At 37.5% G+C, this 27227-nt stretch overlaps 1 protein-coding gene across 6 annotated transcripts in view; it reads right to left on the reverse strand.

Annotated features, from left to right (window-relative positions):
* LAMA2 (laminin subunit alpha 2) overlaps positions 1-27227 on the reverse strand; it is a 370092-nt gene that overhangs the window by 220877 nt on the left and 121988 nt on the right. For all 6 annotated transcript variants that reach the window (XM_062632338.1, XM_062632337.1, XM_062632336.1 and 3 more), the window contains exons 5-8: positions 7512-7691; positions 5233-5322; positions 2818-2935; positions 1069-1247 (exon numbers count right to left, since the gene is read on the reverse strand). In XM_062632338.1, coding sequence (XP_062488322.1) covers positions 1069-1247; positions 2818-2935; positions 5233-5322; positions 7512-7691 — 567 coding nt within the window. The remainder of the gene's footprint in view (positions 1-1068; positions 1248-2817; positions 2936-5232; positions 5323-7511; positions 7692-27227) is intronic.

The following is a 27227-nucleotide window of genomic DNA, read 5'->3' on the forward strand; positions in this document are numbered from 1 at the left end:
TAATACTGACAAGCAGTTCAGTTGTTCTGGTAAACATGATTAAAAAACCTAACTGAAGTTAGTCAGTAACTGAACAAAAACGGTTAAGTGAAAAAAGTGAACATTAGACAATGGAACAATTTCCTTCTGTTCTTGACAATGTTAACTCAAACAAACTTACACCTCGGTCTAATATCACTCTGGGAATATGAACTGAAAGTTTGGCATGAACTAGCTATATACACACAGTATAGATACCCTATACACACACATATATAAAAAAATCCCTATTAGTTCCCAATGATAGATCAAATCAGAGGAGAAAATCAAGTGTGTGCCCTGCTGAAGAGCTTTCTCAAACTCTAAGGCTAAAATCTGTATACTGGGGAGAACGTTATTATTTGCTGATGTTTTCTGGTTTCGAGGATTGAAAATCAATCGTACTAAAGGCCATGATTTACTCAACTGAAACTATACAAAGCATCAAGAATTCAAGCACACACCAATAGTGTAACTGTCGAAAGCACAGCACAGTCCATACTGGCAATACAACCTAATGTAAGATTCATCTTCTGACAGCTTCAACTTAGATAAAAATATAGCTTTATATGACGAAACACAAAAAACAATTCCCACTGAACTGAAAATGAAAAGTATTCATGAGACACTACAGAATTTCAATGGTTATTAATTCTACATTTAAAAAATAAAAATGACAGTCTCTCCAGTATCAAATATAGCAATATTTCTTTGATCTCTGATAACAAATCTTCAAATTCAAAACTGAAGCAAAATCTCTGTTTGCAGGATCACATCCTCTTTTAAATTAAATTAAAATACTAGCTGGGAGCCCTGACCTCAAGCACATTCCTTCGTATAAACACAATTCAATTCCCAATTTTTGTGTGCATTAACTTCATAGATTTCCAGCTGTGAAAAGAAACTCCCACATTGTCAGACTTAGAAGTTAACCTTCATAAAATGGCAGCCCAAACTGTGTCATCCCTTTTTAATAACTTAACTCCCCTGCTGAAGTGATGGTTTCAACACTGAGCTTTACAGCGATGTGACAACAGAACACAAGTTTACCCCTTTAGGTCTGAAGTAACCATCGATGCAGGTCTCACAGTTTATTCCACCAGTGTAGCTGGTACAATTCACACACACTCCGCCCCCAGTGTATTCTCCATGGACATTCAAACTCTGATTTCTGTCTGCAACATCCTGATCATAGTAACACTCCTCAGTCTTCCCATGACAGTTGCATGCTAAAGAGAGGGAACTGTGTTAGTGAATACTTCCTGGTGAGTGGTGGCATGCTGTTACTAAGGTATTAAAAAAGAGTCTTTCAACATTCTATCAGAGGTGCTGCACACATTGTAACTGAGAGGACATCCAAGCACTAATTTACTTCTTCAGCTGTGAAAAATACTGTGCTCCCATCACAAACATAGCCTAGAATTCTGTATATTGGTTTTTTTTCCTCAATGTTTTGTCTGGGAGAGTATGGAATTTGACAGATATAGCTCATTTTATTTTTTTTTCGTTAAACCTTGTGGCTGCATACACAAACAGTTCATGAAAGAGTTGGCTAATTTAAAACACAATAGGAATTATAAGGAAAGCAACAGAAAGGTATGAGCAAATTAAAATAATTTCCATGAAAGCTTTCCATAGGAACTGGGTCAGAACAAAAGGATTTCCAATCTTAAAATTTCTTAGTTCAGATTTGAACTCTTAGGCTTCAGGTCTGCATGCAGGAGAGCTGATGTAATAATCTGTTGCTGAATAACTGAGGTAGCTCTCTCTCTCTCCCTCTCCCTGTGGTATTAAATCATACATTTCCACATAAAGAGAAATTCAAAGCTTGTCAACATTGTAGGGAGTCATTCTCCTCACATTTGAACCAGATCCCAGGGAACTGTTTCCACCATGAAAGTACAACAATTCACTCAGGGTTGAACAGGGCTTAAGAAGTGTCTCTCAAAAATTAAACATGAAAATAAATGTATCCTGATTTCAGTTCAGAAAGCATTCCCAGTGCAGACACAGCCCCTACTGAAACAAAAACCCCTTTTATTTATGGGATACGAATAAGCAATTACTACTTTTAATATGGGGATATCTGCTTCTTTTCATTTATTTTTAACCATTCATGGTAAAACCATAGCTGCAATCCTACAACTGAATAAATACTTAAATGTAATGGAGTGCTAGACTTCATTATGTTCAGATATATAACTGGTATGTGACCCTTGCAAGTAAGATGTTAAAGTTCAATTATAACTGTCCTTACCACAGTAAAGATGAAAATGAAATTTCCACCCTGTGGGAAGGTGATATTTCCAGGCATGTTTTTATTCCATGTTAGAAAACCAGATACACTGTTTTTTCCATTAAAAAAATGAGAAACTCAAATTGGATTTTTACCATGTAGAAATATTTTGTTTAAGCAAGGCTGGACATTATCATACATAAAATTCCCACTCCTACGAAAACTGTGCTGTTAAAGTTTGATATTATCAATCCTGTTATTTTATCAAAACCACCATAATGATAAAAATTAAAGAAATCAAAATTATTTTTATACAGTATTCCACCAGTATCAGTATGTTACAATAAAATATTCTGAATTCAATAAAAACATGATTCTACATGTAATTTTTCTGTTAACTCTTTTGAGCCAGTCCAAATAAGTGAATAACATCACATCAAATTTTATCCATAAACAAATGTGATCAGAAACAAAATTAATTACAAAATTAATCATGTAGAACCCAATTTCAGTTTCACCAGCAGTTGCAGTAAACTTTCTCTTCTGTACTGCTTTTAACTTACGTTCACATTCATGCTTAACCAGGAAAGTGCCAGCATGCCAAGGCTTTTGATTGAAACCAGGACAACAGTGATCACATGTCTCTCCGCATGTGTTGTGCTCACACTGACAGATGGATTTCTAATTTAAAAGAAAAACAAATATTTATACAATGCGATGATTTGAAGAATCTGTCCATGTACATAATCTGCATTCCAGTTCAAATTATGAAAATATTAACATTAGCAATGGCTATACTTTGTAATTCCTCTGTTTATCCATTTTAATTCATTTATGTATCCTGCATTCACCAAGTGAGAGACAAAAGAGTGTGTTTAATTTCTATAGCTCTATTTTAAGAAAACAGCCATGATGCAAAAGAAGACAGTTGGCCAGAGAATCTAAGGAGACTTTAAGAATTTAGGAGAATCTAATTGCAGCTGGCTGAAGAAAGGATGATGGAATAATGAAAGTTCCCCAATACAGCAAATAACCCAAAGTGCTGGTAGCCCTCAGATACAGCTTCCATTACAGGAAATCTGACAGCTAGCTTACACTAGGAGCGAGCCATTCTCCACCCTTGTCTTAGATGCAGCAATCCCGCAGCTACGGAGTGAAATCAATTCTGTTGGATGATCCAATAAAAACTGGCTTTTCTTTAAACTTTAGCATCATTTTTTATTGCATGAGTCAACTCATCATGTAACCTTCTAACTGAATAACTAAATCTATGTGCAGGATAGCCGCAGTTTTAAAACTACTAACAGATGAGAGCAGGACCCTCAGTTCCTCAGCAGATCACCTTAGTCCCAGCACAAAAATACTGCTGTAGAGAATACCCAAACTCTCTGAGCCACAGATGCAGCTTGGAAAGGATAAAAGAAACTGTAGTTTGGAGACATGAGGAGCATTAGTTCAGTGGAGGGGTCCTTGTGGTGCCACTCAAGGTAGAAACAGCAAGCTAACCTGGACAAATTCTATGGCCCACAGGACAAAGCATCAATCTTGCAAAACAAGATTAATTTAAGGAATGCTTCAGAAAAGTAAGACAGTAAATTCAAACAAGTTTGTTTTTTGTAATGCTAGGGGAAAGATCTATTATGCTAACAATTACAGCCATGTTTAGTGGGAGGTGTCCCTGCACATGGCAGGAGGGTTGGAACTAGATGATCTTAAGGTCCTTTCCAACCCTAACTATTGTATGATTCTATGATGTTTATAAGCCAAAGCCCACCTAGTTTGCTATGGCTCAGTCTAAAGAGTATCCCTGAAGAGCTAAAGCAAGTATTCCAAATCTCTTATGGCTTGAATTGTTTCTCTTATGCTATTTTTTATACCAGCCAGACAGCACATACATATTTATTATCCTGCAAAACAAGACACCACACTTGCCAAAATGCCTTTATTTTATCTAGTAGCCAAATATCTGAGCTCAATTATGTATTAATTGCAATAACAGCACTTATTTTCTGATGGAGGACCAATTCTAACAGATGGCACTGAAGCAATGCTGCAGTTCAATAACTAAGGCCATCTGAAACAATAGTTCAACACTTGCTATATACATCATCACAAGATTAGATATATTAAACAAAGGAGTTTCTAAAATTTTCACAAGGATCCATGGAAACTGCTTAGAACTGTAAATGCATTCTCTGTAAGATTTCTTCCATTTGTTTAGGGTTTTTTATCAGCTCCTACAAAATGGCTTAATGTCATATATAAACAAGATTTTCTGCTAAATCTTACAAAGCTCCTACTTCAGTGAATAGCATGTGAAGAGATCCCACGTTGTGGCACTTCAGTAATACTAGCAGATTGGAAATTCTCTGTAAGTAGTAATGTGTGCATAGATTTGGACTGTCAGAAACAAATTATGTGTTTCTATATTTCAATTACATTGGTTATGCGTTTTCTAATGGCACAAAAAGAAAGCTGTAAATTGGAAGACATTACAAACAGCTCATGACTTTCTAGACTAGCTTAACTGATTACTCAATTAACATTTCCAGCATAGTAAATGCAGTATTACATAGCCATCATTTATTTGCAAGTATCGATTAAACACTTGACAGTCAATTAGGAAAGACCTTGATTAATATCAAGAAGAAAGACTGACAGTGCTCATCTCTACAGCTACATAATGTAACCCAAATTTCTGTTGTTCATAGGAAACTTTCAATATAGACTAAATTATCTGAAATCTACTCTTTCAGTAAAAGCCTCCACTGACATTGTATGAATGGCTATCCTGGTTGCCAGCACTGTTTCATCTTGACACTGCTTCTGACTGTTCTAGGTGAAGAACAGACTTAAATTCACAGAACTCTGAGGAGTATCAAGAACTTTCTCTCATGTTCCACCCTATGAATAAGGCACATCATAAGGCACATTAAAAGAAGAAAAAAGAAAAAAATAGAAAATTGAAAAATACATACATTGGTCGCTGGATCCAATGGACAAGCCTTCGCATGGCCTGAACATATACACATGCCTCCAACGGAGATATCTTTTATAGAATAGTAATACTGTAAGACAAAGCAAAAATTGAATTGCTAAGTGGACTGTAAAATGCAGGTGCCAAACTACAGGATTCATTTCTGGTGACAAAACTGTCAGATCCTGTTTTATTTCTTTTTTGATCTATTACAAATATAGCAGAAAATGTAATCCAAGCCACTCCTTGATCAACAGATTCAGGCTTCGTGAAAGAAAGGGTATAAATTGGCACAGTTCCATTTGTTTGAAGTCACAAGAGCCATGTCAATTTATACACAGCGTACACCAAACAAGAATAGGAAAAGGCTATATGCACACCAGAAAACGAAAAGTCAAATGCTATCAAATTTGCTGCCTTCAGAAAACATGAAAAGGAAAAGGCATGATGATGGGGAGAAGAGAAAGGCTACAACAAAAACTAAGAATGAAACACCTTTGTTCACCTCAGCTGGGTCTTACTTGGGTATTCACTGGACTGTGGAAAGAACAGTTTTTCTCTATTGGCCTTTTGAATGACTATGGAATAATCGTCATTACTGAAATTGAAATAACATTTGAAGTGATACTCTGCCATTTGACCATTTCTGATTCTTCTTTGGTGGGGATTAATAGCCATTACCAGAAAGAAAGATGGAAAGATATTTATAATCATGTATTATAACATCTGCAGAAAGTGTATCTCATATGCCGTCTTGTCTATTTTCATCTGTTTTGGCAAGGGTCCTGAAATGTCCTAACAACTGGCTAACCAAAACAAACATATGCTGTTTGCAAATTTGCTGGTTCTGTGTTCAACCTCTTTTTCAAATCATCAACAAATACATCAAACAAACAGGAACTTGGGTAACTCACAGCTAGTCTTCTACCATATAGAAAATGTATCATTTGTGGCTATCCTGTTTCCCATTTTGTGGGATAGTGGCTTGCCTAATGTTTTCTATGGGGAAAGCCAGATGAAGATGGCAAGTTTCAGTTGCTCCTTGTTCCTCTGAGGGCAGATTCATGGAGGAATGTTATACAAAAGTTACTGTTCTTTGTTAGTCTGAGAAACTATTCTCTACTTAACTAAATCAGGATGATTAGTGGATCATCCTGAACTAGGTTCTCATGAGTATGCAGGGATTTTTAAAGTGTGAATTTAATTTTGTGCTTCTGTTCACTTAGGCTATTGAATGTGCTAAATGTGCTCTCTTACATAAACACACAAGTTTCCATGATTAGTGAAGCTCCAATACCTGCACTCAACTAGAAGAGTTTCCAAGTTTGTAATACAAAACAGAATGGCACATTCCAAACTTTCAGAAACAGACAGCACTCTATGTATTTAGCAGAAGAAATGGAAAATAGAAATGGGAAACAGAAGAAGCAATTTTTATTTGCAGTTTTCCATCATTAATAAACTGCATTAACTAAAGCCAAGAATAGCATTACTTTCCCTTCATAACAGGACTTACTGTAGTGGTACCCTAAACTTTCCAAAAGAAAAATAACATGACCAACAGAAAGAGGAAGTGAACAGAAAGAAAAATTGTCGAAAGGTATACACCCCCCAAAGCAGCTTTTAAGTATGCTTTGTAGAAAAATCAAAGTGAAACATGCAACGTTTTAGCAGCAGGAAAATGTGGAAATGTGGCATAGGAAGAAAGTACAGATTGCAGAAAGAAGAGATAGGTGTGTGCACACAAAAGGAACAGTGGAGAAGACCAGGGTATGTTGTAAGTTTGAGTGCTGCATTCATTCTTTTAAGATAAAGCACGGTGTAAATTTTTTACTGTTAGCCACAATTATATAATAACGCTAAAGATGTTGCATGCAGGTCTGACTACTACTTAGCGTACCACTAGTAGAAAACAAGTGTTCAACATTAAAGGTAGCTAAAGACTGAGCAGCTGAAGAGGCAAGAGGGCATCATCTAACAGCAAACAGTTGCCAATTACCTACATCCAAACATTTGCAGCCAAAGGAGCTGTGTGCTTAGGTTAGTAAGCATGTTATATATGTCAGTAACACCATTAGGCAGAAAAAATAAAATTGTTGCTTCTGCTATAGAGAAAATAACACAATACTGTGAAGAGGGAATCCTCTAAAACCAGGATTTTGACAGATAACAACAGGTATTCATCATCTCCCAAAATTTTCTATGGCAAACAAAGGCAGGTACAGCATTTATAAGTGTAAACTTCTACACATGCATTTCTACTGTCTTGGCAGAACTTACCCTCCTTGTAACAATGGGATCAATTTCATTTGGATCTTTGTGTGCAAACATCATTAGATCAGCATTTAGTGTCCGTATCCTCTGAAATCTCAGGCGAATAAAGCGAGCAGAGGTGAATTCTAGTAGTACACGTGAAGGATCATCAGCACTAGGCCGTCCATTAATTAGAGAAGTGTGAATCTGAAGAGAGAATTAGTAAAGCAATAAGGAATCCAATGACAGCAACGCTTCCATGATTATAGCAACAAATATCATTACAGACAGTGTGGGAATGCCTCTGTAAATGTAATATATCTTCTTTCTTTAGAAAGCAGATTTACCCCAAAAACATTCCAGGTACCCACAGACCCCATTTATGGAGCTGCTTTACAGGAAAAATGTTTTGAGGAAAGGGAATCAGCTTTCCTCAAAAGAAAAGCAGCCACAGAAAGGCTGTAGCACAAACTCCACACGTGTACCAAGGCCCTGCAACAGTGTCCATGCTGCAGGGAACTGATTTTTCCTCATCTAGTATAAAATAGGTATTTTCAAGTTATCAGACAACCAAAGGATTAAAAAAAAATTGAGTCAAAGGAATGGATACTTGGAATAGGACTCAGAATTCGACAGGGGTTAATTTGGAGGATCTGTCAGAGCAATCATAATCAAAAGACTTTTGAACTAGGCATTTTCTAAAGCCAGGATAGGGTAACTTTTGAAATACTGAAAACTACAGCTAGTTGAGACAAAATAACCATTCATAAAGCATCTCCCTTTTCCACTGTCTCTTTACACAATACGCCATTCCTTTTGAATCTTGTTCTCAGTGAGTTGAAGCAATTTCCTGGGTTGCAACTATCTTCATCTGGTCCCTAAGGAAAATCTTTATCACTTCTGAGAAATCTGTTCAGCATTTGCTTTTCCAACAATGCTACCAATCTCTGCTTATACTATGGTTTCCACAACAATTGCTCCCCTTTCTCTGCCTGTCCTATCCTACAGTCTCGAAATCTTCTAGGTAAGTGTGTTCTGTGGCTTTTTCACAGAGTCTCTCTGACCCCAACTGCATCATCAAGAACAATGCAGCAAAAATAAGCAATTCTTCTTCCCCTCCTATCTTTTTTAGCTGATCAAGGCCTACATTAGTTGTAAATCCACAAAATAAAACAGATGGTCTGTCACAGAATTGCTCTTGGAAAAGGCCTACAAAAAGAATGTCAGGTATAGCAAAACATTGTTAATGAGCACCTAAAAGGAAGGAGGAAAGAAACCATTAATCTTCCTGTATTCTGAAGTGTTAAATTTTAATTGAGCCATTTTTATTACAGGCTGGCATACTGAAAGAATGTTCAGATGTGCAGAACATTAGAACAAATAAGAGAAATATTTATTCTTTGCAATGAGCATGTCATGCACCTTTCCTCGGTGCTCTGAGCGAGAGGTCAGGCCACGCAGCCATTTTCTATCATTCAACATGATCATATTATCACTGTTTTAGGCAAACAGCTGCACTCAGAATGCCAGCTGGCACTTACTCAGCAGTGGCTGCTGCACACCAAGGAGAGCAAATCTACTGTTCCCAGCAAAGCAGTAGCTCTTCCTACAGGTTCTGGATAGAAGGCTTATTGAACAACTGCACTCTTGCACTGGCTATGTGCAAGTATTAACTTACTTATTTTAACTACCCACAGGGATACCCTAAATCCCATCACATCCAGCATCCTCATCCACTGTATCCAGAGGTACAGAAAATTACTAGGAGCCACTCCTCCTGGAGGAACTATCAGACAAATCTTGCCTAAGTATGAATTGGTACCTCTTGGATTCTGCCATGTTATCTCCAGGGATAAGTGATATTGCTACCTCACCCTGAGATCAACACTCACACTCAACAACACTCACACTTCAAGCTCTGACCCAGTTTTGCTCCCAGCTACAAGTAATCAAATTAAAAGAGACAGTTGGCTGGAAACAAACAGAATAAAATGCTATGAAAAAGACAGGGTCCAAACAAAAGATCATTATAAAAATAGCAGAAGAAGCAAGGAGGAGATGGTGAATGAGAAATGTCTGGCTACAGCCAGGACAAAAACACACGGCCAGAGAAAGCAAGTCCTTGGTGAAAAATAAAAGAGAACATGTGTGGAGAGCAAACTTTGAAAGAAGCCTGGAGATGGTGGCAACAGGTCCAGTGGAAACTGATAGACCTTTCCAAACAAACCCAGATTTTAGTAAGAACACATGCTTAAAGACTTCTTCGCACAATATTTACCCATGAGCAAGGAAATACATTTTTTTGAGTGTTTTTTTCACATTCTCACCTACTCCCTTTAAATGGTATCCAGGAGATTTCTTTCTTACAGGAATCAATCATAAATGGGTTATGGCTTAAAGTGGTAGAATACTAAAGACTGAACTTTGATATTCTGAAGATAAAAAAGAAATATGTCTCGAGTTGTGCTCAAACTATCCCCTAACTCACCCTGAAACAGCAGCTATAAGCAGCATGGCAGTCTGACTACCTTCTCAAAAAGACAAAAAAATCAAGTTTTACAGGGTGTAGGGAGAGAGATGCAGGTAAAAGACCATGTATCAGAATAAGCAAGAGCCCACAGAAAGTTAAAAGTATGAATAACAGATACAGCTTGACCCCACATGACACAGCTGACAAATAGCAGTCATATCAAGACACCTGGGAGAATTAGATTGTAGATTAACAAAATAAAACAAGAGGCATCCTTTTCAGCATACACACCCTTTTTAAAAGATTTCATGGATCTATCTGCCAGCAGCATATCTATTTGTCAAGGCTAAACTAGTAGAGATGATGGCTTCCATTTATACTGTCTTTCATGCTTGTTTCATGATTTCATTTTAAAACAACAAATAATTTCTAAGAATTATTGAAATGCAGCTATGTCCTGCATGAAATGTGGCACCTGTTCAAACATGTACACCAAAATGATACTGAGATTAGAAAATTAAAACTGGATATTTTTATCAAAATGAATCTGAAAGGAAAATTTTACATAGACAAAATTAATTACTCTAAATTATTTCTCCTCCTCCCAACATTTGTGAAGAAATCATTAATTTCTCCCTAGAAACATCTAGAGACAACTTGAAAAATGTCCAACTGAGTTGTTCTTACTCCTTGAAAAGACAATAAAGAAGAAACAAAGAGTATTTTCGGAACATCTGTCATTAATCAGGAATAAACAGTAAGAATTTTAAATAACTTTTTTTTTAAGGAACTTTAAGCAGAAATCAGACTTACAATATTTTCAGTATGACTCTCACAATGAGACATCACTGTGTTTTTCCAGAGCATACATTCTCTTTTCATCTCTCTCCAGAGTCTAACACCTATTTGTGAGACACTTTGTGTAATAGCACATTTTCAGTCAAGACATTAACATGGTCCCTACCCTCCAAATATTTTTGAATAAGAGCTGAAAACTGTTCCAGTGAACACAGTCCTCAAATCCATCCACTATATGCCATCCAAGATCATCACAGTACTTCATGTATAGCTCTGAGTCCTGCAAAGACTAGCCCCAGTTTCACATGGGCAACAAAGGCACTGATGTCCCGTACTAGTTGTACACATACTGCAGAATGAGCCACAGCAGAGTTCGACAGCAGAGCTAAGATCCAAAACTGAGCCCACCAGGAAAATATTAATACTTTAATCCACACATTGGGTTGCTACAACTTGGATAATCCAAATCCCCGTGAGGGGACAACCTCAAATTTTGCTCAGGTTCTATTTACCAATTCCAAGAGTGAGGTAATTCCCATTTTGGATTCTAAATGAAAGCTATGTAGATATCAACCTCAGAAAATTTTTCCTTAAAAAGAAATATTCCCAGGACTATATTCCAACAAATGTGATTTCTGGGGAAAATGAGCATTCCCTTACAAAACATTTAAAAGTTAACACAATGAAAGCCAAATTCACATTTTGTAAAATCATTTTGAATAGTATCTGATTTGTCAACCAGTTCAATAGTCAGAACTACTCAAGCAAAAGGGTATGATGAAATTTTTCAGTAACTGCATTACTATATGTTCAAAAAGATTGTATCACAGAATCGTTGAGGTTGGAAGGGACATCCAGAAGTCATCTGATCCAGCTCTGAAGGACCACACACAGACAGCTTTTGCATATCTCCAATGATGGAGACCACAACTTCTGTGGGCAACCTGCATCAGTGCTCTGTCACCCCCACAGTAAAAAAATGTTTCCTGATAGTCATATAGAACCACCTATGTTTCAGTTTGTTCCCATTGTCTCTTGTCCTGTCACTGGGCATCACTGAAAGAAGCCTGGCTCCAATCTCTTTGCACCCTCCTTTCAGGTATTGATACACATTGGTGAGATCCCCCTGAGCCTTCTCTTCTCCAGCCTGATCAGTCCCAGATTTTTTAGTCTTTCATCACAGAACAGATGTCCAGTCCCTTCATCGCCTTCATGGCCCTTCACTGGAATGAATAGAGGGAAGGGATCCCCTCCCTTGACCTGCTGGCAAGAATTTGTCTAATGCTGCCCAGGGTACCATTAACCTTTGCCACAGGGACACGTTGCTGGCTCATGTTCAACTTGGTGCCCACCAAGGCCCCTGAATCCTTTTTCAGCTGGGTGGCTCCCAGCCCATGCTGCTGCACTGGTGGTCCTACCCAGGTATGGGACTTTGCACTTCTCCTTGCTGAACTTTGTGAGGCTCCCATCAGCCCATTTCTCCAATCTGTTAGACACCCCTCTGGATGGCAGCATGACCCTTTGACATCATCAGCAACCGCTCCTAGTTTGGTGTCAAAAGCAAACTTGCTGAAGGTACACTCTGCCTCATTATCCAAACTATGAATAAAAATGTTAAACAGGATTGGACCCAATAGTATATGTTAAAGTTAGTTTAGTTACCAAGTTACCTATCTTCTGAATGTGGTTTGGAACGAAAACTTCTAACAGTTACTGGGCAAATCATCACTTCCTCTGGCTGAAGAGTCTAAATGCTTCCTGAGTTAGAGTGAAACTGAGTCATAGTGTTTAATGTCTACCGATTGCCCTTTTCTCTATTACTAGTCTACTCTCTTTTTCCACCATTATATTTTTCATCACTGCAGACACTTGTCCCAGTGGGAAGAAATTTGTTTCTTTAAAAAAAAACAACAAAAATAACTAGTTCTGGTGGGGTTGAGGGTTGTTTTCTTGGTTGTTTTTTGGGGCTTTCTTTTTGGGGTTTTTTTGGTTTTATTTTTTTTTCCTTTTAAACATGTAACTCAGATCACAAATTATTTCAGTGACATTGTTCTAGTTTTTCGAGGAAATTGTGAGTACTCAATATCTTTTCATTTCTGAACATCAGTATGATGTTAACTTTCTTCAGAGACCTTTTGAGAATGCTACAAGCTCTCTACTCTGAAGAGAATTTATTCGAACACCAGCTCATCTGCATTCATGCATAATTCTTTTTTCTTACATGTATTACTTTGCTTTTTGTAACACCAATTTTCATATAGTGTTTTTCATTTAGTATCATAAGCTGCTAACAGAACAAATTATCTTAAATTTTGCATTACCAATGAATGCTGCTATTACACAGTTTTCTGATTTTACAGATTTCCCACGAATATCTTGAAGAACATGGACACTACTAAAGATATTCAAAGGACATCTCAGTACATGAGAATATCTGGATAGTGTCACAGTATCACAGTATGGTAGAGATTGGAAGGGACCTCGAAAGATCATCTAGTCCAATCCCCCTGCTGGAGCAGGAACACCTAGATAATGTTACACAGGAATGTGTCCAGGTGGGTTTTGAATGTCTCCAGGGAAGGAGACTCCACAACCTCCCTGGGCAGCCTGTTCCAGTGTTCTGTCACCCTCACTGAGAAGAAGTTTCTTCTCAAGTTTAAGTGGAACCTCTTGTGTTCCAGTTTGCACCCATTACCCCTTGTCCTATCATTGTTTGCCACTGAGTAGAGCCTGGCTCCATCCTCGTGACACTCCCCCTTTATATATTTATAGACACTTATAAGGTCACCCCTCAGTCTCCTCCAAACTATAGAGACCCAGCTCCCTCAGTCTTTCCTCATAAGGGAGATGCTCCACTCCCTTAATCATCTTTTGTTGCCCTTCGCTGGACTCTCTCCAGCAGCTCCCTGTCCTTCTTGAACTGAGGGGCCCAGAACTGGACACAATATTCCAGATGCGGTCTCACCAGGGCAGACTAGAGGGGAAGGAGAATGCAAAGATGTCAGATGCAAAAGACCTATCTAGCGTGGTAGTCTACCTTATACAGTAGCCAAAACACCATTCTAACACTACGGCAAGTATCCCTAATACTTTCTCAGCATAGTTTCGATATACTTGGTAAGGTTTCTATATACTTGGTAAGGCTCAAAGCATTTCAATGAACTTAGTCTCATGTTAAATTGAAGTAATCTTCTAAAATTTACACCCATCATGTAATGAGGATTTTCTCACCTCATTTGCATGTTGTAGGGGAAAAGATCCTTCTTTTGCTTGTTTTAAACCTGCCTCCTACTAAATTCACTTGATACTTCCTAGTTCATAAATTGGAACAAAGAAATTTATCTTTCTACAAGACTGTTCTTCATTACTTTGCTAATTAGCCTGGCACAGGTACCAGGCTTCCAGATCTGTAGTTTCCTTGCATACCTAAGAACTGTTTCTAAAAACCTGTTTGTTTTTGACACCCCACAATCCCCAGTTACTGAGATTATTTTAAATGAGGCGTAAAGTAGTAACTGTTGTAATCCACCTATATTGACCTTGAGTTCCTTTTAACTATCCAATGTATCAATTATTTCTGTGCCTCCTCGGTTAACAACCTAGTTTGCAACTGCTTCTCCAACGCCTCTCCTGTAAATAACGCTTCCAGTGCAGAAACCCTCCTGACAGCCTTTATAGCAAAACCTGATCCAAATCATTAATCTAGTTTTTCAGCAATGACCTTATCTTTCCTGAATGCTCTTTGATCATCTCGCAGCCCACCAATTCTCTGGCAGACTTCTTGACTCTGATGTTTTTGAAAAGAGGTTTATTTCAACTCAAGTCCCTGAGAACCTCTTTCGCATCTTTATTGTGGTTTAACATTTCATTTGCTGGAGCTTATTTTCCTACCTCTTTTCCTCATTTTCAGGAAAATATATGACTCTCATTTATAATAGATGCTAGTTTACTCTTAATATTTATTATCTTTCCTTAGTTTATGGTTTAAATATGTAGAATTTTTGGAAACATTCTTCAATGTGGCATGCATGTTCATATAATGCTACCTTTAAATGAACTCTAGGATGTCCTGATTATTACTTTTTTTAGCTGTTTAACCATCTTTCCTAATTTTAATTTTATTTTCTAGGATGTTGCATTTGAGTATTTTCTGGGTTTTTTTACATAACAAATGCTCAACAGTTAATAATCTTGACCATGATCTGTGCACTGTTTTGGACTAAATTGTGGCTTCCTTTATTAGCTGCTTGAAGAACATTCAGGTATTTTAAGAAATACTCTTTTGGACTACATTCTATGCTGACACTTACATAGTCTGCGAAAGCAGTATAGAGTATTATAGTCTTAGTTTTCCTCTGCCAAGACACACTCACTGCCATACTTCTGTTTGGGCAGTTGTTGATATAAGATTAAACCTCTGCTGTCCTGATTTAGGTGCTGAATTTTATTTCAAAGAGATCTCTTACAGCATTTTATATGCAGCCCAGGATATTGTTGGCTTTCTTTGCTGCAAGGGCACGTTGCTGGTTTATGTTCAACTTGGTGTACAACACTTTTGACACTCATTGTTTCCTCACAGTTCTCCTAGATAATTTAGGCACTGCTGGTTCACATCTCATTGAACAGAGCTCCTAGCCCATTTTCTGCTACCAAACACTGAACTATAATGAAGCTGCCAATCTGCAGAGAAGGTGAAGTTTGCAGTCTTCACCATCATGGGAGTCTCTATTTCTGAACCAACAGGCACAGACTCTGTCTGCCTCTGTTTTCATACAGGTTCAGGCTGCAGAGTCCCAGAGAAAAGTTAGTTAATCTCTTTCCCTTCATCTCTGATGTTGCACAGTCTGCTGACATCCTCCTGCAGTTCTTGGTGACACAAATCATAAACCACGGCTAACATTCTGCAGGCAAGGACACCAACCTCTTTCTGCCTTAACCTCAGCAAGGTCCCAGGCAGTTACTGTAGCCTCAGAGATGAAAAGCTGCATCCTCCCTCTGGAGCTAAGCCTGAGTTGAGGGCTCTGCTGTACTGGGGTAGTTGCTCCCCTTGGAGGTGCTGGACTGTGCCCAAACTGTGCCTCACCATCATTGTTGAGCACAAAAACCTCTGGCTTTTTACTTAATGCAACAGTAAAAACGATGCTGCTTTCCATGACAGTATATTATCAACTGCTGAGTTACTTAAAATTAGCAACTTCAACAAATTTCTTAAGAATTTTAAATATGCTCCATACTCTCATTCAAATTTAAAATATCCGTGTATGAATCCAAGTGGTGTATTTTTCTATTTGGAGCTTTGGTATTTGAAGTTAGCTATTCTGCCAAGCAATTTGAGTGCAGTCAATCTCAAGCTGCTTTTAGGATACAAAAAACCCCAGCTGTTTGGCTATGGAGGGTTTATGTTCACTTTCAGGAAAACAGCATCGCTAACCACTATGCTTTTCACTGATGCATATCCATATACTGAATGCTAGATTAAACTGGAAAACTTAACTCTTTCATAAAACATGTAAGATACTTAGTGTAATTTGTCAGAAGGATGGAGGAGGAACATCACTTTCCAATAATTTTTGGCTAGTAGTGGTAAAGAACTCAATTTGTTCAAGTACTAAGTAGTTTATTTCAGACATCAGATCAAGACTTTGGGCTTCAAACTTGATGCTCTATGTAACAAAGTAGACTGAACCAAAAATATTGTCAAGAAAGGTCAATTTTTGACTAAAATTTAATCTCGGATAGCAGCATAAAGGAGAGAAGAGCTTCTGACCCACACAAAAAGACTTGCTACTTGATAGTCAGCAGTGGAGACGATAGATGTGTCAGGCTTAACATGATTTACATTCTCAAGTTATGCAAGCACATCAATATGAAGATGGACAATACTGAACATCAATTTTTCCACAGGTAATTCAGTAGCTCTCATAATTCTCCTGCCCCATAACAGCTTTAATTATCTGTGGCAAATAGCTCATTTGCAGTAGATGTAAAATTACTGTTGATTAATTAATCTCTTGGCATCTTATATTTAATCCCTAAAGACAAAAGTTCCATGAATTTTCTTAGAGTTGGTTTCAAAACTAGAACAGTAGTTAGAAGCATATGCCAGAACCCAGCGTCCAATTTTTCATCATAAATACATATTTATGACAACTGTATATAAGAAATAGTGTACTTGGCAAGCTTTGCTGTATTTCTAATAAATATCTCACTATCTTAATAAATTAATCATTTAGTAAGTGAAAGCACAACTCCCTTCTGTGCCTTGCTAATGAGTACAAGAGCTGTTTGAAATGCAGTGCTTAAACTTGCATTAAAATGTCAAGGGCTAGGCATGTCAAACTCTATCTCAACTAGCTCATTCCCCCTAAGAATACAGGCAAATGTCAGCTTAACGAACTGTTTAGCAAATACTATTGTGTCATTGACAACTATACCCTACAGCTAAAGCCAAATAAGGCTTCATCTCTTCAGTTCTGATTAACTTGCTTTTGTCATTTTCTTCTTTCCAATTTTACTTGAAACTGAAATTGCTTATTCTAGCCATTGCTTTTCTATGGTTCCTGTAATTCTTATGCTTGTCATTTTAGGACAAGAAACAATTTGCCAAAGACATCATCTTGTATACTTTTAAACAGACCAGTCATTTTCAGAGCAATGGTTACTAATAAATCACACAATAATAATGAATTTGATTACCTTGAAGGTATATTTGTCATTTTAAGTTTTTATTGTCTTTTTCTTACTGTCTTAACTAAGTGGAAACTCTACACCATGCCTGTACTTTCAGTAACAGCTATGCATACCGCAGCCCATAAGGGATTCAGACTAGATGAGAGGCCTGTAACACTGTACTTACTCTAACACAAAGATGATTGTGTTCTACTAACTTTTCAAAGTGTACTTGCAACTGAGACTTCATCTCTTAATACAGGTATTTTGTGCTTAATAACTAACAAGATAGCTGGAGAAAAAGGTTTGGCTTTTACAGGAATATTCTCAAAGATGAAACACACTGAACCAGTACCTTTAAGTTATCTACAAGCAGGCAGACTGGCAATGTGCTATAGATTCTAACACTATACCACAGGTGACTGTTGGTTTTAATTCATGAAATGATATCTGTTTTAAATTTCATCGTACACAACAGTGATCTGACCTCTGATGTCTGAAAACTTGTATGACCACTGTCTTTCTGGTTTAGATTTTGTCAGTGTCATAGAGCTGCTGCGTAACCTAGTAGCCCTTCAGTAAACAGATTAGAATATGAAAAGAAGCCTCATGAACTCAATGTCTGATGCCAATGGCAAACCTAGCGGCAAAGCAATTCTCAAAATTATGTTACTCTTGGTTCTGATCAAGCAAAGGTGGCATTACTGAGTTAAAACATTACCGCCAATCTGCTAAAAGGATGAAATACAGTGGTCTGTCAAACCCATTCTTCACAAGTACTCAAAAAGTACAACATAAAAATATAAATTAAACTATTTTTTAAAAGAGCACTGAAGTGAGATGGCACATTATCTTAAGACGATTTTTTTTTCTTTACTACTTTTGAAAGTAGTATGCTTCTTTTCGGATGATGATCATGAATGAGACAAGTGATTCCAAGTGAATGACTATTACAGGAAAGTTATGTTTTCTTGCAGATTGTAATAGAAAGCATTCTGATCCTCACATATAACTAAAGGACTTCTAACTATGCCAAACTAAACAATATTTAAACAACACCATAACCACCCTCTTTCTCTATGTTATCATATCTCTTTTTCGTTATATGATTCTCCTAAAAACTTGTGGTACTTTCCACTAGATTTTTTCCTGAATGAGGTGTACTGTGGAGTGCATGGTGGAATTACAGAAATATTACTGCCAGAACAGTAAGGTGACCACTAGAAAGAAAATCCACAGGAGCCTGTCCAGCTGTAAGCACTTGCAAAGGGCTGGCAAACACAACTGCTGATGTAAGAGAGAACATGAGGATTTAAGCTGTTTAAACATTAAACAAATACATCTGCTCCTGAATGTTATCCTTACATAAACTGCAGTTATATGCTTTGCATTACTGCTTCATTCTTGTTTTGAACTACAACTCTGATGAGCTTTGAACTGGGGAAATTTCAACAAAACTTCTTTGGGTTTTTTTTTTTTGCATTGAAGACCCATATGTGGAAAAGCCCACTACAGTTAGCATACGGTACTGGAGTCCTAGCAGAACCTGTGTCGCATCATTTGGAACACATACCGATTAATGCTTTTCAAAGCCAGATGGGATCCCTCTGAATGGTAAGCATTCACTGGTTTTAAAACCATTTATAATGGTTTAAAAAGAAAGACTAAATAGGACATTCAATTGTAGAATACACAAAACTATCCCATTCTGAACCTATCCCGATCCCATTCTGAACCTGATCTTTTTGGACTTGGGGATATTTTACAGGGGCCAATATAAGAAAACTTAGAAAAAAAAAAATCATTTCTAAGTAGTACAGAATGAACAGGCCATGAATGCAATCATATATCTTCGGTAAAACACAGGAGATTAAAGAATTATGAGCATGAAAACAACTTTTGGGGTTTTGTTCCTATCATTAATTGTTACAAAAATAGTAGTGCTCTACTTTGGCTACAAAAACCAAACTTGGCAGGGGTTTGTCGAATTCTCAACTGTTTGTGTTTTTCAGATTTCACTTATGATATACAATATAAACTAATATGACAAGCTAGTGTACTGGTTTTGGCTGGGATAGAGTTAATTTTCTTCACAGTATCTTGTGTGGGACTATGTTTTGGATCTGTGTTGAAAACTCTGTTGGTAACACAGAGATGTTTCAGCTATTGCTGAGCAATGCTTGCACAGTCAAGTCTTTTCTGCTTCTCACACTGCCCACCCCATAGTGGGTAGGGGTTTAGGAGAGGACACAGCCAGGACAGCTGACCCCAGCTGACCAAAGGGATATTCCTTACCGTATTACATTGTGCTCAGCAATAAAAGCTAGGAAGCAAGTTTGCCAGGGTTTTTAAATTGTTCTTTTAGAATTCTTCTTCCTTCAGAAGTTACGCTAACTTCTAAAATAAAGAAAAGCTCTAATATGGCAACTACATCTTTATGTACCTCTGTAAGGAGCTCAAGCCACAGAATTCACCTGCTATGGATTTACTGTCCTTGGAGCTCCTACTACATCTCAATTGCTTATCAGCTTTATTATCCTGAAGCATTTGAAAAAGCTTCTCATTGTTTTTAAAGCCTTCAGTACAGTCATTTTCTTGGTATGGAAGGTCAGTATTCTGGTTCTTGTTCTTTCTTTTGCCTTGTGTTAATATGCAAAGTTCCTTCATGGAACAAGATGTTTTTATATGATATCTTTCAGTTTCTAATGCTACCTTTTTAGATACTCTAAGATTTATTATTTTTTTAGAATTAGCATGCACAAGCTTCTACAGATTTAGAAGAAAAGATAAAAATATATTTCCTCCTTTAGAGATCACTTAGGTTTTTGACTGTCTTACCAGATTTTCTTACAAGCACATGAAACAGTGAGAATATTATTGTCACTTTACAGAACAATCTTTAAACAACAGTATTCTGAACTAACCTGTCTTGCACTCTTCTCACAACATTTTAAGTTGCTTCTCTTATTCTAAGTTCTCCAATTAGACTGCTTTTTGAAGAACATTTAAGGATGCTTAAAAAACAGATTCTACTTCATCATGACAGTTACAAAGACTGTGGGAAGCTAGCCACAGCTTATTTTTTCACTGTGATGTTTAGTATTGCCTCCACAGCCTTCATTAAGTAGTACTGCAGCAGCCCTTTTTCTACTCTTAGGCATGAAATACCAATTTTGTCAGCCACAGCAGTGTTTGCTGATACAATTAGTCTACTTACCCAACTTGTCTCTATGCTTTCTTCATTCATGTGTTCTATAGTCTAGACCTTAATCAAAGGTTTTGTCCATTGGTATTACAGTGTCTCACTGACTAACTTTCCTTCTACTGATTTTCTGTGACGCATACCATTTAAACTGAAAACTCCAGACAAATTAAGCTGGTTTTGATTTTCTTTTACATAAAATTCCTTTGCACTGATATGAAATTTGGCCTCGGGCTGACCTATCCGTATGTCCCTGCTTCAGTGAGATTGATCAAAATTATTTCTCCACAATAGCTCACTTGTATTTCAACAAATTCTGCCTTTAAAAACAATACTCACTTTTTGGCAATAGAGACTTTTCTTATTTAAGCATTAAAGAATGATTCATCTTAAACTCGGCACTTACTAGATTTGTCCCCACCCCTGGTTTTAAATTACTTTATAACCTTTACTGCTTTTTCCTCTTTCACCTCTGCAACTCTCAGCTGCTTATCATCCTTACCAGATATGTAAGACCTTCTATGCCTCTGCCCACCAGACTCATTAAAAACAAGAATTAAGCTATTTTCTCCCAGTAATTATCCGTGACTGTTAACAAGAACCCAAAAAAAAAACCAAAACCAAACCAAAAAATGAAATAAGCAAACAAAAAAACCCCACAAAAAAATCCAAAAAACCCACAAAAAAAAAAATAACTTAGAAAGTTGTGTTAGAATTTTCTCATCTCAGAAAAAGAAAACAACACAGACAAAGTGCAACAGATAGCTAAAGTAAATAAATGTTTGTAGTTTTACCTCTTAGTGGAAAGTGCTTACAAGTAGTATTTCATTAAAGCAAAATTTTCTATGAAGTCTTACAGTTGAGTGGGCAAGTTCTTCAAGTATCACCCCACACCCAAAACAACCAACTGCTGGGGATCTACAGTTTCCCTTAATCAAGCAGAAGAGAAAAAACTCACCAAGTTACCAAGTACCCAGTGTTCATGTTTTGCTGTCCAAAATCAGCTATCAGACCCAACAAGAAGACAGGTTTTGGTCAGTGTAAGTGAATACCAAGACTCTTAAGTGCCATTTCTCTTTGCAACACCAAGAGTATGTTGAGTAATAAACTACATTTACAGGCATGAGTCCTTCTTTTATGATTTGGAAAAACTACCACAGATCCATATAAATATCTGTAACGTTCATCTCTTTTCAGTAAACGTGATCAATAAATGATGGATGCTAAGGAAAAAAAGTTAAATTATCTAATTAATTTGAAACTACAAACTGAAAGACTACTCTGTATAGTATGTACTTAATATATTGTAACTTTATTATTAAGTATTATGATTCATACAATTAATCAGCTTTTCTTTTTTTTCCAGATATGGTAGAAATTACAACATGTATTTCTGCTCAAGGACAGAAGATATGCCAAGGTAGAAAAGCATACTTACAACACCAAAAAACCCTATAATTCCAATTAATTGGAAACAGAGAGGATCAATCTACAGATAGGAATTGTACCAATTATGTATGTTGTGTCAATACTGCAGTCCATAATCTCCTTACTCCTATAAAACACGGTAGCACCTGTGTAATCTATTATTAGGAAAAAAGCCATCAGTCTTCAAGGAAATATGTTTCAATTTTGAGTACTTCCAAGAATTCTGCCCCTCTGTCCTCTTAGCATAGACAGGCTCAGACTCCTAGTAAAAAAGGGTTTAATCTGGCAGTGGGGAGAATGGACTTAAGAGTCTATTTTTAAGTCTCATTTTCTTCCCTTCCTTCTCTGTGAACCAAAGAGACTACAGTGAACAGGACAAGCACTATGGCACGAAGAGGAGAAAGCTATCAAGAATATACTGGGAAGTAGCAGAGTTCAATGCTCCTGGCATCTTTGGTCAGAGGCTATTTCAGCTAAGAGCAAATTACTGGGAGATGGGGAGATCCAAACTGAGCTGAGACACGCAGCACAGAGACATGATTAAAAAGGGACACAGTACTAGCATTCAAATAGCATCCCAAGTGGACAGGATAGCAAAACATTACTATCAACAAATTTGTTTCTTTACTACACACTTTGAACTTCCACCTGAATGAAGACTAATTAATATGTTCACAGAGACTACCCTTTATTACCACAGAAACACATTGCTACCATCACAAGAGGAGTAAGCATTTGAAGGAGCAGCACTGAGGCATCACCTTCATTGCAGCATCATTCTCACCACCACAGTAACAGTGACAGCAAAACTCATTTGTGGAAAAGAAAGAAGTCAGGTAGTTACTTAATTCCCACCATAATTCCCCTCCCTGAGAGTTCTCTGTTTCAGCCTTCCTGCCCTCTGCCATACAGTTAAGGGCTTGTTAATTTTCTTGTTAAGGGCTAGCATCAGTCTCAGAGAACCTTAGGCTCCATTCTTCACACAGACAGCTCTTGCCAAAGTCTTTCAGGCTCTAATTTTTTACCTTTGTGAACATGGAAATAATACTGTGCAGTTTAGTAATCAACAGTTACTCATCTCAGAAATCCTTCATAATCATGGTGCATTAGCGTTAATATCTTTCTGAAAATACTGTCCAATACTTTTCATTTAATGCTGGATATGGGTTAAAAAAAAAAAAAAAGAAAGAAAAAGCTGAATAGAGTAGCATAGAATAGAATGGAATAGACTATTTCAGTTGAAGGGTACCTACAACAATCACCTAGTGCAATGACCAATTAGGCCTGACCAATTCTGGGCCAACCAAAAGTTAAAGCATATTATTAAGGATATTGTCCAAATGACTCCTAAACACAGACAGGCTTGGGGCACTGACCATCTCTCTAGGAAGCTTGTTCAGTGTTTGACCCTCTCAGTAAAGAAATGCTTCCTAAAGTCCAGTCAAAACCTCCCTCAGTGCAGCTTTGAACCATCCCCACATATCCTATCACTGGATCCCAGGAAGAAGAGATCAGCACCTCCCCCTCCACTTCCCCTCAAACTAGACAAGCCCAGAGATTTTAGCTGCTCCTCATAGGACGTTTCTTCTAGCCCTTTCACTAGCTTTGTTGCCCTCCTCTGGATGAATTCAAAGACCTTCACATCTTCCTTAAATTTTGGGGCCCAGAACTGCACACAGTATTCCAGGTGAGGCTACAGCAGTTGAATCTACTGCCTAACATTCTCTCTTGCTCAGGAATCAATGTCTGAAATTCCCCCTTGGGAAATCTGCTAAGATGATCTCTCAGTACTACCCCTCCCACTGTAAAGCCATGACTCCTTTCTCTGGGCTGAATTCTGAGATAGAACAAGGTTAAGGCTTCATGTCTTAACAAACACTCATAAAGGCTTGCACAAACATTACATGAGGCTATATGCTCTCAGAAGAAACTGAGAAAATATACAGAAGTTCATTTTAATACCTGGCATCATTCTGGCAGTGGAATCACATTAACGATATTTATACAGACATGTAAGGTACGACATACCTTCTGCACAACACAAATACTATTTTTGAAAAACAACTTTCTGTCAGATTCCTCTATGATGACACTAATATGGACCAGGGAACCAATCGGCTATTCCAATTAAGATTTAATAAGGTGGGAATTAAGCACACACCCTTCCTCTTGGATTTTGTACTTTCAGAAAGCCTCACTGTAGAGAAACTCAGTGTTTCCCAGAATATGAGTTTTTATTATTCTTGACTTCTTAGCAAAAGCAAGTGCATTCATATCAGATTAATTAAATCTTTCTCCCGCTGTCTTAACTGGATTTGACTTGCAATATCTGCTAGCACAGAGAATTATTTTATATTAAAGAAATAATTAATTTTTAGCTATTTTTTTCTCCTAGCTGGTACAAAATACTCTTAATCTATGTATGCTTGAAGAATGCTTTTTCTAAGTGTAACCTCCTATTTTATTTCCTATCAAACTACAGACCAGGTAAAATGTATCATTCTCTGTGAAAAGATACACATTGTCCTAACACGCTATAGTGATCAACTCATGCACCTGATGTTCAGAGAGCCCAGCTTTGAAACAACTGCAAGCAAGAGAGAAGATTCCTATATATCAAAACACAAACATTATACATGCTAGTTCAACCAGGTATTTGCTAAAAGAAATCTTTATATATCTTACAAGAAAATAAAAAACATAATTACAAAATTACAACACTGAAAGTTACTGTCTGGACCCTTACATCCACCTAGTCACCAAGGTAAAGAAGCTGTGGCACAAATTGTAGTCTAGCAGAAGAAGAAAGATTTCAATAAAAAAGATACAAACTAGATGTAAACATCAGAGACTTCTGTGTCAGGGAAATGAAATAAAAATCACTACGGTAACTCACTAATTTTCAGTTCTCAACCTAATGATCATCTGAGGAAATAAATACCCTTCTGATATGGTGTACACATGAAAATGTCAGAAGATGGACATTCTTCTTTACCCAAAAATAGCAGCCTCATCTTGCCAGTTATCAATCCCTACATAAACAACTCTCTCAGTTAATGCCAAAGAAAATACCATTAAAGTAGGAAACATCAACTCAGTAAAAGTTATATGTTATATGTAATATATAAAAATATATAATGCATATCTTATATAATAAATATGTATAATGTGTTATATATGCTATAATGAAACTTATTGATATACCTGATCTCTTTTAGTTCTTTTCTGTCATGGGGACACTAAGACAGTGGAACTTGCTTTTTCATTTTGAAATAGTATTTTGAGAAACTTCAGCATTTACATTTATTGATGGCCTATCAGAAACATCAATGCTAAAAGTCTACCTTTGCCAGTGTGAGACAGACACCTACATCTCCCTACATATTTTTCAGGCATTACTGATCTTAGCATGGAAACTGGAATGCTAACAATCTTTCTTCATTCAAGCCTTTTCAAGAAATTTCATTATTTGAGAATTTATCTGTTTTGCTCACTCAGCAGCTGTCACTATGCAATTTTCCATTATTTCATGGAAATATTTGATAAAATTATTTTATGCAAATAATTCTTGGTCTACAGACAGACTGAGTGGACGTGAACTTGCGCTAGTTACACTGACATGAAAAGAAATCACATGGGGGTTATGTTTTTTTTTTTGTCATCTTTCTGTTGTTCTAGTTGTCATTGGTTTTAATTCTGCAACTGGCCAAGAGAATATTGCTGGTGCTAATTGAGTGCACCCTCAGCAAGTTTGCCCATGACACAAAGCTGTATGCTTCAGCTGATACCCTGGAGGGAAGGAATGCCATCCAGAGGGACCTTGACATACTTGTGAGGTGGGCTGATGCCAACCTCATGAGGTTTAACCATGACAAGTGCAACGTCCTACACCTGGGTTGGAGCAATCCCAGGCACAGCTACAGGTTGGGCAGAGAAGAGATTCAAAGCAGCCCTGCAGAGAAGGACTTCGGGATGTTGGTCGATGAGAAAATAAACATGAGCTGGCTTCAGTGTGCGCTTGCAGCCCAGAAAGCCAACCGTACCCTGGGCTGCATCAAAAGGAGTGTGACCAGCAGGTCGAAGGAGGTGATCCTGCCCCTCTGCTCTGCTCTTGTGAGACCTCAGCTGGAGTATTGTGTGCAGTTCTGGTGTCCTCAACATAGAAAGGACATGGAACTGTTGGAACAAGTCCAGAGGAGGGCCACGAGGATGATCAGGGTCTGGAGCACTGGAGCACCTCCCATACGGAGACAGGCTGAGAAAGTTGGGGCTGTTCAGCCTGGAGAAGAGAAGGCTGCGTGGAGACCTCATAGCAGCCTTCCAGTATCTGAAGAGGAGCTAAAAGGATCCTGGAGAGGGACTCTTCACTAGGGACTGTAGTGACAGGACAAGGGGTAATGGGTTAAAACTTAAACAGGGGAAGTTTAGATCGGATATAAGGAAGAAGTTCTCTACTGTAAGGGTGGTGAGGCACTGGAATGGGCTGCCCAGGGAAGCTGTGAATGCTCCATCCCTGGTGGTGTTTAAGGCCAGGTTGGACAGAGCCTTGGGTGACATGGTTTAGTGTGAGGTACCCCTGCCCATGGCAGAGGTGTTGGAAGTAGGATGATCTTAAGATCCTTTCCCACTATTCTATGATTCTATGATATTATTATATGCCCAAAATATTTTGTTTAGAATTAATATTTCCAGGAACACTCTAAACAATCAAGTCACTGACTAAAATGTTCATTGAAAATATATATTAAAGGAATATATTCTGTTTTTTCTAAGATGACAAGTTTTAACTTCAGAAGCTACTGTAGATATAAATTCGGCTTTGGAACTGTCTTGCCAACCTATGCTCCTTCTACACTTCATCAGGTTTCCTAAGGGTACACCAGAATGATGTGCCTAAATAGCTCATAGGTTTTGAAGCAAAGAAAAAGTACTTCATGCCAGTTTCATAACTCTTGTCAGTCTTACAAAACATCTGTATTATCTGATACATAGAACAAAAGTCCTACCCTGGAACAAAACCAAATTACACGCAGATGTAATTCCACTGAAAAAGACCAGGAGTCAGATAAATACCACCTAGAACATAATTGTAACTAAATTTGGTATTGGTATGAATTGTATTGTTTTTCATGTTACATGTTTAATGAAATATGAAAAGACAAATAACCTGGACTAT

This window comes from Pezoporus occidentalis, unplaced genomic scaffold (assembly GCF_034315485.1).
Source record: "Pezoporus occidentalis ecotype Australia unplaced genomic scaffold, CSIRO_AGI_Poc_V1 ctg39, whole genome shotgun sequence".
Taxonomy (NCBI): domain Eukaryota; kingdom Metazoa; phylum Chordata; class Aves; order Psittaciformes; family Psittacidae; genus Pezoporus; species Pezoporus occidentalis.